The 16,213-nt window shown below is 38.6% G+C and overlaps 1 protein-coding gene across 1 annotated transcript in view; it reads right to left on the bottom strand.

Moving 5' to 3' along the window:
• Positions 1–869: 869 nt before the first annotated feature.
• PCSK1 (proprotein convertase subtilisin/kexin type 1) overlaps positions 870–16,213 on the bottom strand; it is a 28,247-nt gene continuing 12,903 nt past the window's right edge. Inside the window, exons 7-14 of the mRNA XM_066569840.1 lie at positions 14,869–15,041; positions 12,509–12,721; positions 11,267–11,367; positions 10,059–10,292; positions 8,761–8,918; positions 7,161–7,294; positions 5,352–5,513; positions 870–3,849 (exon numbers count right to left, since the gene is read on the bottom strand). Coding sequence (XP_066425937.1) covers positions 3,493–3,849; positions 5,352–5,513; positions 7,161–7,294; positions 8,761–8,918; positions 10,059–10,292; positions 11,267–11,367; positions 12,509–12,721; positions 14,869–15,041 — 1,532 coding nt within the window. The 3' untranslated portion in view covers positions 870–3,492. The remainder of the gene's footprint in view (positions 3,850–5,351; positions 5,514–7,160; positions 7,295–8,760; positions 8,919–10,058; positions 10,293–11,266; positions 11,368–12,508; positions 12,722–14,868; positions 15,042–16,213) is intronic.

Below are 16,213 nucleotides of genomic sequence, written 5' to 3'. Positions count from 1 at the left end.
TTGTTTACAGAGTGAAGAGGAGAGGGAGAGGTAAGAAAGAGGACACTTCATTTGAAGACTAAATTAACAAGTTTGGAGTTACAAGATGTGACTTATCAGAAACTCTGATTAGAAAACTCAAAGCTGGTGAAGGTAGAAAGTTCAAATGCAGCATTTCAAAAGTCAGTCAACTTGTTTAGTGTGGAAGCTAGGTAGTTTGCTGTAATTTAGGCTTAGATTTCTCTCTTTTCTTAAAGCTACTTCAGAAATCAATTTTCTGTGTACATTTACTGTAAGTATTTCTCATAAGGGAATGTGTCCATTCAAATCACATTAAGAGTGTTTTAATTGTTTTTAGGGCATTTGACAAAGCAGATTTTGTAATTGAGAGGTTATTGGTTACACTATGTACAGTGTACAAGGGTTTAAGGGCTCTTTTCTCTGCTGGCTTGAAATGTGAGTAGTGGTGGAGGGAACAACAATTATTTCAACAGTTTTCATGCAAGGAAGTGAAGACCATGTGTTTACCTTGACCCCCTGACTCTTTTTGCTGCATTATTTCATTTTAGTGCTTCTGACATACACATCTGTGTATTAAACAGGCAGAATTCTTTTAACTGTCGGAATTACAGACAGTGCTGCTGTCAGTGATGTCCACAGCAAACCTTACTTGGCTGCTGTTGTGAGAAGGAAACAAGTGAGTGTTACTGCTGAAGAGATCCCTTGGAAGCCCTCATTCTCAGTACATTCCACATTTCTTTCCACCCAATCCTGGTTATTTCCCCAAACCATTATTTTTCATTCTAAACTCAATTTCCCATTCCTTTTAAGTCAATAGCTTGACTTTATCTTACTGTTTTCTTTACAAATGTTAAGACCACACACTGAGCTCTGCTAACACATTGTATTATGCTACTAGTAGACAAATTTTAACATCACATCACATACATGTTGCAGTTGCTGTTGTAACATGCCTTTTAAAAAATACGTTTATTGGATGAAATTGTCTCTTTCTCAAGAAAAAATCTGGTTCTTCAATATAATTTATTATGCCTTTTAAAATTCTGTCTGTTCAATAAAATCTTTGCTATATTATAAATACCTGTAACGAAAATATAATTTAAAATTCTGAGAGAAAACTTTTTTTTTTTTTACTTTTACATTTTTCACAAAATCCACACAGGCACCAAGGAAAGACTAACAATAAAAATAATTTACTCCTGTACAAGCTGATCTGGGTTGGAAACATTCAAAAGAGAGATTTTAAACTTGTCATCTGTTGAAACTTTGGCTACAGCATAGGAACTGATCTTAAAACAAAGGAAGGTCTTTTGCTTCCCACCCTTTTAACCTGAACATTTCTTTCAAGGCCTGGTGGAGTGTTGTTAGTACTTTCCTCACTGTAATGTACCTGAATGAGGACTGGCTAAATTTGTTGTTATCTGAGGGAAACAGCCTCTAAGCTTCATTGCACAGGACTAAAAGTGGCCCTTACCTTGCCATATGAGTCTATTCTGAAAATTAAACATTAGTGAAAATAAGTGCTCTCATTCTGTAATAGCAGCAATTAGAAATTTTCATGGTTTGCTTGTTCATTAGTTATGCATTGCCAGAAAGCTTTTATGTGGAAAGGACAGCAAAGGGAAAAGCTTTCTGATCTGGACCACTTGCAGGAATTTTTTTTTTTTAAATGACTTCTCTTCCTAACCAAATTTCTTAGTAGAGAGGGAGTGATTCAGTACAAGCAGCATTCAGTAGCAGAGATATTACCCTTCAACTGCTGACTAGAAGAATATTAAAGAATCCTTAAAACTGGCAGGCTAAGCCCAAGACAGGCATGAAGCCACCACAAAGAATGTTTTTTAAAATCTTACATATGGTAAGAAAATTTTCAAGGTTGTCTTTAGAGAAGTCCTTTTTTTCTACAGAATTCTTAATTAGTTACAGTAAATAGGTTTACCTTTAAATTACAGGATTTACTGTGAAGTTTGAAAAACTTTTATTTGAACTGAAGGATTATGAGCAAAATGTAAAATTCCTGTCTTAGAGACACTTGCATAATTTTAAGGAATGGACAGTGAGAAAGAATCTAATCAAATATTTCTAGAGAGTCTGCAAAACACATTTCAATAGTAGGCAAAAAGAAGAAAAGTAAAAAGCAGTCAGCACTTTTTTGGGTTTTCTTTAGTACTTCAATGAGATAACTATCCCCTAGGAATCTTCATTTCCTTGTTCTAGATCCCCTAGCTTTTCTGAGCATCCAACATGGCTTTTTTTTTTTTTTTCAGTTATTAGAAGCAAAATAATATATAATTTTGACTCTCATTAAAGAGGTATGTGTGGAAAACTGCTAATGTTAGGGGGTTGCTCACCCTAGCTGCTTTCTGACAGCCACCTCTGCCTCAACCTCTTCCTCCCACACCACATTCCAGGGCACTCCACCCTTCTCAGGGCACTATTCTTTCTTTTAAATCTCAGACAATTTTGCCTCATCTTCCTAGATATTTTGGGTATTTTAGAGTCTTTGGGTGGACTTTTCTGCAACAGCTAGCCTCTCTGTTCCACTTGGCCTGGCTGCTTGCAGATGTAGGCATCTCAGAAGGCAGCTTTGTACTGCTTTGGAGACCTGGCTGAGGCTCCACAGGTAGGAGGTTGGAGCCCAGAGCTCAAATAATTGACACAAACAGGTCAGTACTCCATCAGGTGATGCATAACTCATGAAAAGAAAGCCAAGTGCTCTGAAGTGAGACTCTGCCCTCATTAAACACATAGGGCCCAGAAAGACCAGGCTCATAATTCAGGCACTTCATTTGGGTAAGTTCCAAGTCTGCTGGAGAGGATGCCATCCCATGGTCTGGGATGCCTCAGCAGGGGCTCTTTTTTTATTTGTGTGTTTCTGTCTGTAGTCTAAATTGTGAATAACTTCATCAGTGATCACTGATGCCCCAGTCCAACCCCAGCCTCCCAAATGTTCCTCTACAGGAGAACAGAAGGGCAAGGGAGCATTGTTTGGAGGAGGAACAAAACACCTATGATGGAAGCAGTACTGGCTGCAAGTATTAAATCAGAATAAATGACAAATATAACAAAGACTGCAATATTCATGACAAATCCATGGATGAGAATATATCCCCATAGCTTTGGCAGTTTGGTTCAAAACTGCTTGGTAATTCAGGTTTTGAATCCTACTGCATGCTTAAGTGAAGAGGGTGGAAGAATAAGCAATGTGAAAATTGTTTAAAATAGAGTATTGGGGTTTTCAGGGGAGTACTATTGCATTTCATGCCTGAGGGGGCAAATCTACTCTGAAGAAAGGTTTTGAAAAAAGATAATACTAAAAAGTGTAATTTTCCTGTCTTATCCCCTCACACCCGTTTTTTCCCTTCCTTGATATTTGTATTAAATATGAAGCAATCAAAGCAGCAATCACACAACTAGAGCGTACACAGACTTTGGAAAAAAAACTACAGGTGGGGAGAATGAATATTTCCAACTCAGTGCCATACCCTACAGTTAATTTCCTTCATTTATGATATCAACCAAAGCTTGCAGCAGTCTATCATCTCTATGCTTGTAAGGTTTGGCATTGTAAAAAAGATCAACGTAGTCACTGTACAGACTTTCTTCTGAGCCTCTTAACTGGGAGGGCTTGTTCAATTTTCTGAGGGCTTGATAGAAGTGTTCGTATGGAATGTTTAACTTCTCACTTGCAGTCTTCTTTGGCAGCTGCTTCTGATCCATCTGTCTGCTAAAAGCACTTTGCAGTAAATGCAGCATGGCTTCTGATGGGGTTTTATCTTCTGCTTTGTCGCTGCTGGTGTCTTCTGTGGCCTTGGGTTTTTCACTCAGGCTCTCCAGTGTGGTATGGTCCTGGAATACAGATTAGCATGAAAAAAAGGTCAGGTGTCAATGAAAGACTGACTGGATTAAGTCTTACTCAGAATGGCAATCTCCACCTATGTGTGGGAAAACATAATTTTTTCATTCAGGAGCCACTTGGGCATCTAGAAAACAAGCAGACCATTATCAACCAAAACAAACTTTTGAAAGGACTACACTGTAAAAAAATATCAAATCCTCCTGCAATACAAGCACTTATAAATTCAGATTCCGCATTGGCAGGATACAACACATCATTGCATACCCGTATTTGTCCCAGTCTTAGGAGATAATTCTGGTTGTGTCATGAGACACAGCACTCTAAATGAAGGAAACATATATGCAGTGGTGATGGCAGTTCTGATTGTGCCTTGTACTCTTAGGAAAAGGATGGAACCAGTGTTTCCATGAAACGTTCTCTGTAGATGATCTCACCTGAGAAAAAGACAGTGAAGTATGGCTAATGGGTGATCATAACACATACCTAGGAGACCTTGGAAGACTAATCCCAAGTACAGGTTCACAGAGAAGCTGGTGAGAGGCATGAACTTATTTCAACACTAATATATGCCTTCAGAGCTCCCTCATTCAAACCAGAACTGCATTTCTAACTGAACACTCATTTTATCTTCATGTAATTTTTACCATGTCCACCCATTTTCTCCTACAGCACCTGCTGAATCCACTTTTACTTTCTTCCAATTTGTTTTTTTGCCCGTGACTGCCAGACCTGGGGACATTTATGTAATGGATTTAGAGACCATTATCGCACTCACCTTTCATAATCTGTCTGAGGAAGGTTAAACTATCTGTGCTTTATGGATGTCCTAATTACTTAATGGGGAGACAATTTGATGTGATGGGATTATTTTCTGATGCTGTTGATGTAATCAAGCACTATGAAAATGTGCATTACTACCATCCTGTGCTTCCTGCAACCCAAGGTCACCCTGCCTTGCTGTATTTTTAGAGCACTGTTATCTGTAGGGTAAACAGGGGGTGCTAAAGGATCTGGCAGCAACAGGTCCATGGGGCCAAACCTTTTGAATCAGTGAGTCCCTGATTTTTCTCAAGCTCTTTGTTTCTGAAATTCCTTGCAAACTCACTGGAAGCACTCCAGCAGGAAAAGTTCCTTTAGAATGTGACACTTGTTCTCATAGAATTACATAAATTTAGTGTGTCTGTCAGAGGTGTCTTCCTCCCTCCTTCCACCACCCAGCTGCATTAGCCACAGAGTTCCTTGCTTTGGGAGCAATTTCCTGTTATCATCCCAAATCCCTTATATTTTTGCAATTTGAAGGAGAGACTCATAAAAATATCAGTTGTTGACATGGGCAAAATTATGATATGCACTCAAAACCAATCAGGAGTTAGATGAAATGAATACAAAAAAATATGTGTCTTCTTTCTAGGCAAAAAAAAAAACCTCCAAAAAACCAACATTTTCTTTTAAACTGAAAAACTTGTAAGGAATAAATGCAATATAACTCTACCTCTACAAGATCAGTCATCTTCTCCACTCCTCTTCTGTCATTCTGCACAGCATTGTAGGACGTATACACACGTGGCTGCTTCATGTGTTCAGGCTGGGTAGCAGTGCCATGCAAAATCAATTTCCAGTTTACAATCCTCCCCTCATTTTGTATTCGTCTGGACTGAAAAGCAAGCGTGGCATCAGAATGGGCTCTCAGGACATAAAAGAGCAAAATAGACACTTCAATGCAAAGTACACAGAAGCAACCAAAGCAAATTATCAGGCTTTCAATACCTACCTATGGAGTATGATTCATAAGCACAAAAACCCCAGATGTAGTAGAGACAGAGTGTATTAGAATGTGGGATTTAATACAATAGCTTGTAAAAATTATTGTAAATTATTGTAAAAAAACAAACCACTCAAAATATTCACATTTTGATGTAACATTATTAATTCATCATGTAAGCATCAAAGGAATTTGGTCATAACACAGAATGCTAGAAGTTATTGAAGTAGTATTTTGCATGATTACAACTTGTTCACTAGGCCGTTCCTTGGTAATTTCCTTATTAGAGTTACCACTGGAAATGATAATGTGAAATACTATACTTTTTTATTACGTGGTGTATAACAGCAATCTGAAATATAATGTGTGGAAGCAAGCAGCAAATGTTTATTTATAAATTTTGGTGGCAGTAGAAATAGAAATGGAAGCAGAAATAGAAGTAGAAAGTGGAAGAGAAAACTAGAGAAAAAACTAGAGAAAAAACCTACAAGGTGAGGACAGAATGTATTATGCCTTGAGGACAAAAATTTTTATTGTAAGCTTCAGGAGGTTCTCACTTGAAGTGAGAGCTAATTTACAAACAAAATTCTCTTCTTAACTTTGTTCCACAGAAATGCATTCAAAGAGCAGGATATCTGTAACCATGGGACTATCTATAAGCCTGCAGCATTAACACTACACTGCTGATAGTAATATTTACTCCTGGTGCCTTGTCCATCTGCTCAGCTCTTGGCAACACCCTCCTGTTTACAATTTGAGGCCAATAGAAGCTAAAGGCTCGGTGTCTAACAGGAAGCTTTCAGTTTTTGGCAAGATCTGACCCCTAAGGACAAGCTTATTAACAGACAATTTCAACGAGATGAGTGAGTTTGATCACTCTCTCTTTGAAGGGAATTATTTTTCAGTTGCCTACCAAGCAGCTTAATTCTGGTGTTTTGCTGTTGTAATCCATATTCCCCAGGTAGCTTTGGTGAACTGATTTATTTCATATCTGTAGACTACTTAGCTTTAATCCTTACACATTGTTCAGCACTAGATACTCTCAGCAAGAAATTAGGGGAACGCATACATCAGAATAGATTGCTGAGATCCCCCCAAAAAACCATTAATTCGAAAGGTTCCCAGATGATGAAAGCTATGCACATGGACCAAGAGAAGTCTAGATCCATGCTGTGTTCTTCTCTGCAGAAAAGAATTTCCAGTTAACCATATGTTAATTTTACTTCATATTTCAATCCAAGAATCACAGAAAACTTTGTCAAGTGATTAATTTTGGTGACGTGTGTCTGAAAAAAACAGGCATGTCACGAAAAAAACAGGCAGTGAAATGAGAATGGGGTTTTGCATGTAGATAAAGAACAAGAAAATCTGACCCTATCTTTTTTCTTTAATCCTTAACCCAGCTGGATATCTTAAATAACCTCTCATTTAGCTTGCTTAATGAGCAGGCTCATTACTACACGTGCTTTGTAGTGATGAGTGATCATTTAATCTGTTTTAGCTCCCAAACACAGCTAGTTAGCATACAGGCATACTCACCATATCAGTAATTCTTAAAATCCAGGTGCCTGCTGGATTTTCCCCCCATGTGTGGACAGACATGAAGTCCCAGTTCTTGAAGCCATTGGGAGATTTGTCCCTCTCTCTCTCAGCCAGTAAGACAGTGCTGGTCCCTGTGTGGGTGCAAGATCAACACTCTAATTGTCCATGCGCTGCCTGCTCCTACTTTTCATATTTGTCAGCTTGCACACTGCCTAGAGCAGAGATGACCTGGAAAATACACTGTTCAGCATTGCCTCCTTTAGCAGTGGCTCCTGTAATTATTTTTACAGCAGTGCTTAGGAGTGCACAAGCTGTTAGGTCACACCAAGAAGGTACATCTTGTTCAGTGTTCTATCTCTGGCACGAAAAGGTAGTGAATGCACATCAAAGAAGCATAAAGAGAAGGTTTCAGGCACAACCAGCCTTTCCCACTGATGAGCTGTTCAAGAAACTTCTGAAATGGAAGTTTTGAAGGTAAAACTCATGCAGTACTATGAAACCACAGTCTTGTCATGATTTCTTCACTGGTTCAGGTGGTTTTTTTTTTCATGAGTGGATGTATATTTTTACAGCCTGGTCGTCCAACAGGGTGAAAAAATGCATTTGCATTATTATTACAAAAATGCTGCAGCTCATAAAGCATTTCTGCAGCAAAAGAGGTCCTACTGCACAGGAGAAAATTTGTTTGGCTTGTTTATGTATAAGAAATAAAGCAAGGGAACAATATTTACATAATAAGGAGCAGTGAAGCCCCAAGGAGCCTTGTCACAATTTATAAATATATTTAAAGGCAACACAATAAATATAGAAAAAGAATGACATACATTTGCTACTAATGCTTTGCAGGAAAGTAGAAAAGCAGCAAGAAACAAGGGAAAAACAATTTAACCATGAAAGCAAAATGATAGTGCAGTGGAGGCAGCAGTACCTGATGATTGCTACTTAGAAACAGAAAAATTAGATCAGCCTGATATTTAAATTCATACGTGAAAGCTTGTGTTTTTCTTTCCTTTTAATACCAGTTGATCTAACAGACTTTACTCTTAGTTGTTTATAACATCTTTTTTTCTTTTTTTTTTTTCTTTTATTTCGGTCTTATTATGTTGTTTCTGGACATTGTCAAGACAGCTTGCCATATTCTAGCTCATTTAGTACAGTTGTACTGAGGTACCTAACAGAAACACTTTTTTTTTTTAAATACACCAATGGGGAGATGCATGAAATAAAACCTAAGGAATCAGATATGCTCAGTTTTCCATTAGTCTGCTAAATCACAGGAAGTCTGATAAGAATTATTGATCTATAATCTGTTGTCTGCCAGAAGCCCTGAGGTTTCATAGGTCCAGTTGCCTCCGTGAAAATGTTCTGTGCCTCCATTTTATGAAGTATGATTTTCAAATCTCTTTCCACACAAAGAACGCACAACAGGTGAATGTTGAAGAGGGGTCTCTATCGCTCCCTGGATGCTTTATCCTCACTGGAGTTGTCCAATGATATATTTAGCTCTCTTTAACCACTGAAAACCACTTTTTTTTTTCATGAAGTAAACGGTACACACTACAGCAACACAAATGAAATGTGTCTTTTCCTCCCGTACCTGATGGAGAAACCAGAGTGACATGCAGATCACCTCTACGGGAATACTCAATTGTTGCCTCGAGCTGCACATGCTCCAGAGATGCAATGGAGTTCTCTTGACCCTCGCAGGCTTTTGTGGGAATTTCAATAATGACTTCTTCATTTGCTCTTAATAATCTGTCAAAATTAAAGTAGTTTTTTGATTACCCACAGGGGCTCTTCTTTCTGGGTCATGAATGGCACTTTTAACAGCCATTTCAGAATGATGAGGAAAGAAGAGTCAATGCCAGCTCAATTTAAAAAAGGGTAATGTCTGCTCTCAATAAAAAAAAGGTAATGTTCATGCTCTGCACAGAGAGAGAGTCTGCATAGCTTTCTCTGCACAGTTCCCATTACTTCCAAACAGAATGGGTATCTAAATCTCCACATAAATAATTCTAAGCTCAGGATCTTTGTTTTCGTAATATAACATACAGGACTGCAATAAAAATACATAAAGAGCAAGTGTGGCATACATCAGTAATGGGTCAACATTCTGTGAAACAGACAGAGTCCATAAAAACAATTTGATAGTGAAATAGCATAAATAATAAGATTACCAAGCAGTGACTCCCCAAAACACTGCAATATGTTTCTGCAGACAGACCTTTGTTGCAGTCACATGGTATAATTTCAGCCTTGAAATAGATAATTTTTTTCTGGATAAAAGTCCGTATGCCAGCGTGCAGAGACAAAAAGAGTCTAGATAGCCTTATTGATTAACCAGCTCAAGGACTAATGATAATTAATCTATCTGTTCAGGCTCGCTGTGCTGTTGGCATGTGGCTCATAAGACTTTTCAGTGAGCCTTTGACACATTTGTGTTTCATAAGAGAAACTAAAGTTAAATATATCACCTTGATTACAACATACACAAGCCTGTCACAGGAGAAGAATTGCTGAGACCCATTACAGACACTTTTATTTTTAAAAAATCTTTGTGTGACATCAGTATCTTTTTATCTCTCTTCTGATGGTTGTCTAAAAATTCACAGCCTTGCTGATTGGGCTCAGCCTCACAGTATCATTCTTTTATACACTGTCTGCACAAGCAGACATAATAATCTTAGTCTTTGTTAAGGCTTCATGCTAGTAATTTCCATCAGTCTTACACTAAAAAAACAAACCAAGAAGCCATGCTGCTTGCCTGCCTCTGGGGAATACAGTCTGGCAAAACTAAATGAATCAAAAGTCCCTTATTCCTGTTCAGATCAATCTGTGAAGAATATGATCCTTCAGGCTGTATTACAATAGATAACTGGCAATGCAAATCCTTACCTGGGTTCAAAGCTCTTGTCTTTGACAATGCACTCTCTCTTTTCTGGTACACTTTTCCATCTCTTGGGATCAGCTAAATCCACCAAAGCATTGGCATTGAGTAGCCCAAACCCGAATCGGCTGTTCACCATCAGTCCTGCTCCATTTTTTTTCCATCCTGGATTTCCAGCCAGTGGATCATATTCTGAGGTCCACACTACCAAGTGCTGCATATCCCTCCACGTTAGATCTGGGCTGTTTGGAAAATGCTCCTGGTTAGTTGTTTCGGGGCTATCTATCATTTCTCTATCAATTATTAGATTGAAACAGAACGTGCTTTGAATGCATATGGCATCCCACTGCTTTATAACACACAGCATTTTGCACTCATCCTCACAATACCTCCCTGGGAAAACAAGATTTCTGTGTCCTTGAAGAACAGGTATCTAGCAAGAGTAGAGTGAATCCTCCAAAACAATTCAGTCATTCAAAGTTAGCTAGCAACACTAGAATTTTCTACCCATCTTTTTGAACCTGGACTTTGAAAAGTGGGTACTTGATTCCATCTGTGACTCACTCTACCCTTTAAAATATCTAATTTTTAATATCTAATATTTAATATAGGCTCATGCCACCAAAGGGGTGTGCAGTAGAAAATGGAGCTGAATTTACATGATATAAGCATCAAACCTGTGCACTACTGCCTAAGTGTTTTCTGTGAAAAAAACTCATTGTCCTGTCCTTTCTTAGTTTCCCCAAGGCCTAAATTCTGACTACCTCCCTACAGCATCCAAACCTGGCTGCTCCCTTCCTGCTCTGACAGACAAGCTTGGGCACCTTCTCTTTTATACCTTATCACTGGCAGAAATTCTTCTGTAAATTGGCTGAGGCTTAGCTTAAACTCCTGCAGCATATTGTCTTCATATCACATTCTCCTGAATCCATGAGCACACTCACTTTTAGGTGCATCTGACCAGAAATCAGTAAACGCTGTTGCCAACACACAAAATATTCCTCAGTCATCATGATTTATTCACATTGGTTCTACTTTTCTAGGAAAAAGTGTTGGGGCAAGTAGCTGCTTATTTTTAGTCATCAGCCTGAGCAAGTCTGACTGACAAAAAGTGGGGCCTCAGTATGAGGTAGTGCCTCTTAAAACAGGCATTTTGGGGAAGGCAGTGGGGTGGTTGAGAGAAAGAAGTTTCAAAGGTCATGGTGTGACATCTTACTTTGCTTCCAGCGCCAGAGCAAAAATTCCTGCTGCCAGAGGTGCAGATGCAGAGGTCCCTGTGTGAGTTTCTGTACACTCATTGTGAAGATCAACACTTGTCTGACAGAAAATAATAAAAATTACAAAAAAAAAAAAAAAAAAAAAAAAGGAAAAAGAAAAAAGGAGCATAAATAAACAGTTGTAAATACTGTAGTACCCATACTCGCAGATGTAACCATGTGTCCCTTACTTGGTGCGTATTAATACACCCCTCACCAGCAGAAAAAGTGATGAGTGTTTAAATCTGTTCATATTTCAATCCACTCTTTTTACTTCAACTATAATTTTAGTATCAAAGCGTTTTTTGTTGGAACAAAATACTCCCACTCTGAATATCTTATTTTAGTCTAAAGGTTTCACAATAAGTGTTTCAGGCTTACTGGTGATTCATGAAAACAGATCATTGTGTTGGGTCTAGAACATTCAAAATTACTGCTTACTAGGAAATTACTCATAGGATTAGCATTGGTGTTCTGCTCCCTCTTCAGCAGAAGAACTATAATTTGTAATGAATAAACACCAAACTCATCAGCCCATTTATCTAAATCTCGACTATAAAGAGAAGCCACATAGTAAGGACTGATCTCCAGCTAACTTGGAATGACGCTGTTTTAATCCCCATCAGTGCAGTGCATTGTAAAATTAACATCTACCAGGGCTGGACAGAAATTACAGGTGTTTCAGCACTATTGTGCCACAGCAATTTTTTTCAGCACAATTAAGGAAGGCACACAGACTGGTATGCCTGCTTGCTGAGTTTGGAAGGTTTGGAGGCACTGTTGTTGCTGTCTCTTGCCTTAAAAAATGTAACGACAAGGTATAACAGCAGCCCTGACATCACAGGTTTTCTTTTTGCTCTGAATCTCTCTTCATTTGCCCTTTGTGAAGAATAGTGCCATATCAAACCATGCAGAGACCACATCCCTACACAAACAGTGCTCACAAACCGCAGACAAATTCAGCACGTTGATTTAACTGCATCGACACAATGATTTTGTTTAACCATAGCTTTAAGGTAAAAGAATAGAGGAATACAATCACCTTTTGGATTACAAATCCTTTAAATTTTCCAGACAAAAGCACTAAGCATATAACGCATAACATAAAGCAGGCACTGAAAGCCAAGCATTAAGAGGTTTCATTTATTATTTGCATATATTTTACCTTTCTATTTGTTCTGAAACTGGTAAAAGCAACTCACAATTCTTTGGTCAGTATAATCCCCGCTGCTGTATGCTGTGGCCAGAGTTGAAGAGCACTTCTCTGCATACCAGGGAGAAAGCCCTTGCTGAGAAGCACTGCTAATGGAGATGGTGTAGATGCTATCAGTGTAGCCATCACAGTCGCAGTTGTCACCCTGACGACCTCCGTTCCCTGAAGCCCACACGAAAATGGAGCCTTTCCCATTTCGACCCTAGGGGGAAAAAAAAAAAAAAAGGAAAAAAAAAAGGAAACGAACGGTTATCAAAGAGATTTCAGATCTCACAATGTATCCTTAAGAACTCCTTTCCCCAAAAAAGCCTAATATAGCAAACATAGAAGAGGAGCAATTCCCATAAGCACTGTAGAAGACAGAGACAGAATAAACCAGCTTGCAATATCCCACTGCTCGCCCTACAGCACAACTCTTAATCTCACTCGCCTAGGTTTAGTGCTCCTGAAACAGCAGCTTTCCTCAGGTTCTCAAGTTAAAAAGAGAGTTTGTGTTCAATGAGTAAATTTTCCCACATGTTTCTGTTTGATCCTCACCATTTCTAGAAAAAAATTCCTTTAAAAAAAATTGGCAAGTTTATCCGGGGTTATTTAATTTTCCTCTCCTGTACTCACAGAGGTATGGGTCAGGAGTGTGAGTGATGGACACACTGAAAACCCTCCCTGCTCTCACAGATCTGTGGGTCAGCATCACCAGCCTCCAGGCACAACCATGTAAAACATCACAGCTATCACATCACAGAGGAAACATGCATCACTCTACAGTCTTAAACTGTACTCGTTCTTCAGAGGAAAAAAATGTTTCATGTGACAAGCAAAATGTCATGTGTTGTTCATTATTAATATATGCACATTTAATATATGCACAGCAGTTGGAATACAATTTATTTTTTTTATCATTCCACTCAGGTGAGATTTGAAGTTATTTATGCAAATGATAAGATATTTGCATCACTTAAAACATTAAAAACAAAGACAAATAAGGTGCACTCTGTGATACAAGTTCTAAATTTGGAAAGATAAGCCACAGCAACTACAGAAAATCATATAGTATCTTTGAGAACAAAGGCTGCAGTCCAGAAAAGCACTGGTGTTTCCCAGCACCTGCTCTGATTCCACTTAGAGTGATGGCAACACTTCCTTGGCTCTTCAGGTTAAGGCTGTGCTCAGGTGCTTCACCAGAGCAGCAGTGAAGGATCCAGGGATTAGAGCTGTTGTCAATCCCAGCACTGGCTGACTTTAAGCAGAATGGAAACCGGACAGACCTTTGCAAAAGGAATCCTTGAATCCTGAGAGACAAATGGGTAAATTTGTTCCTCATTACAAATAAAATAAGCTGCAAAAAAAAAAAATATTCTCCACCAAAGACCCTGCCTTTTCAGAGTAAGACCAATTAATATTTGTTGCCTAATTTTCACCTTTAATTCTCCCTCTGATCTTGCTACCTTCCTATGTGCATCTAACCTGTTACAAACTCTCTCCTCTGTCTCCATTATTCCCTCATATTGTCTTTGTCAGCTGTCAGCATTTAAATTGTTCTCTCTTTTTCTTCTTCTGCCTACTGATGTTAATTGCCCTTTATACAAAATTTTCTGTTTGTTTTTCCTTCAAGCTATTTCTCCCTTCTTCCCTCTATGATTCAGTCTTCCTCTCTTTATTAGTACCTGTCCATCTTTAGATATCTTTTCACCTCACTGGCAAGAGCTAGAACAGTTTACTAATAAATTCATGGCAGCTCTCAGTTTGCACCCTATCTATCACCCAGCAGATCCAAAAAGTGTAACATGAAAAAAAGAAATCCATAAAAATATTGCTCCCAGTACTCCTCATCATGTATTTGTACTATTTTCATTTTAATTGGATCATGACATGCACCAATTTATAAATTAATGCAATTAGCACAATACAAGCTCATCCACAGGGTGCTAAAATGCATCACTATTTCACACAGCAAAATATTCATGAAGCAGGAATTTTGTATTAAATTTTATGGGCTTTCAGTGCAGAAATCCAATTACTGTTCAGTGTAAAACAAGCAGCAGAGAAGGGTGGGTGTAGGGTGAGACCAAGGCAGCAAAATTAAGGATGTAAAGAAAAAGCTTATCCATGGAGACTAGTAGATAAAAACCAGTTTAGAAAGCCCTAATGGTGTTTTCTCAAAAGTCCTTTCTGGCTGGAAATTTCTCTGGAAACTTCTCTCACCTGTACTATTAAAATACATTATGCCCATTCAAATATATTTGAGCAAGAACAGCACAAACCATTTTCATTTCTCCTCTGGTGTCAACCATTTTAAAACTCTCTTCCCTGCCAAATATTTTTGCTTTATTTTTCCCTGAAGTATCGTACCTGGTTTATCCCATACTCGAAAGCCTTCTGTGCCAATCTCCCAGGCCCCTCCACAGTTTTGCCATCATCATTAGGGCCCCAGCTTGCACTGTAAATATCCACATGTTCTGGGTTGAAACCGATTGAACTGGCCTCAATAGCGTCGGTGACTATTCCATCCAGCATCCGTATACCTTCACAGGGAAAAAAAAAAAAAGAACCAGACTGAATTTACTTTCTGTTCCCTCCTCCTTGTCTTAGTTAACTGGTTTTAATATTTCCAGTAAAATTAAGCCATAAGTAGCAACCACAGCCGAGTGCTGTTCACACAAAAAGTATTCAAGAAAGCTCCTGTCAGTGTAAAACAGTACAGTTAAATTTTATTTGCAAAGCTCAGTGTTTCTGTACAAAAATCCCACCACAAACCCCTTAAAATCTTCTTAGCTTCCTATTTATTTTTTCGTTCCTTCTGTAGAGACCAAAGAAGATGTCTTGCCTACTATTCCTGATTTTTTTCTTATTGCATTCTCTTTCTTCCTCCTTCTTCTCTCTTAGATCTGCAACAAAGACTTCTCAAACTGCTAAAATGACACTGAAATTAAACAGGTTTTATCAACATTACATTTATCTGGAAGAGTTCTAAGAGTTTTAGGACAAAGATGTAGTTCTGAACGTTCTGACCAAAGCACTTGTCCCTAGCAGTCATTAAAGGTTTTGCTGCCTCCGTGACACTGCAATTTCACCAGCTCTTCAATCTCCACCACAGGAAAAAAAAACCTCACTGTTTTTCTTCTGCCACGGTTTTTTTCTGCTGTGAGCAATCCAGAGATATCTAGTCATTAACAATTTATTAGGAGCTGCATGATCTAATCTCCTTCAGAGCAAGCCTGAAACTCAGTGGTACTTAAAATTCAGGTGCAGGCAGTTGTTCATCTGCACTGGATCCTTTGCTATGCAAAGCAACAGCTCTGCTGTCCAATGCTGGAAGACAGCAGAAAAAGCAGAAATCTGGCAAAATTCCCACTGTGGCATGGCTGTTACAGCAACAGCAGCAATGTAAGAGTCACCTCAGTCAGGATTCAGCCTGTGTTTACAAGCAATAAAAATGTCTGGGTTCCCTTGGATTTGGCAGGTTAGTACTACAGCAGCTGCACCATTGCTGGCAGTTGGTGAATTATGACTCCTCATTTTCTAGTATTTTCCACAAAACGGGGATTTTGCCAAAGCTCAGCAGGCAAAATGTAGTCATTCCATTAAAAAAAAACCCAAAAATACCCCACAACAAAAAAACTCCAACCTTACCCTTGCAGCTCGGTGTCTTGTTCTTTTTTTTATGCTATCAAGCAGAGGAAAAAAAGACTGCAAG

This window comes from Molothrus aeneus, chromosome Z (assembly GCF_037042795.1).
Source record: "Molothrus aeneus isolate 106 chromosome Z, BPBGC_Maene_1.0, whole genome shotgun sequence".
In the NCBI taxonomy this organism is placed as follows: domain Eukaryota; kingdom Metazoa; phylum Chordata; class Aves; order Passeriformes; family Icteridae; genus Molothrus; species Molothrus aeneus.
The sequence above is the reverse complement of the archived record's forward strand: the minus strand, read 5'-3'. Positions and strand labels throughout refer to the sequence as shown.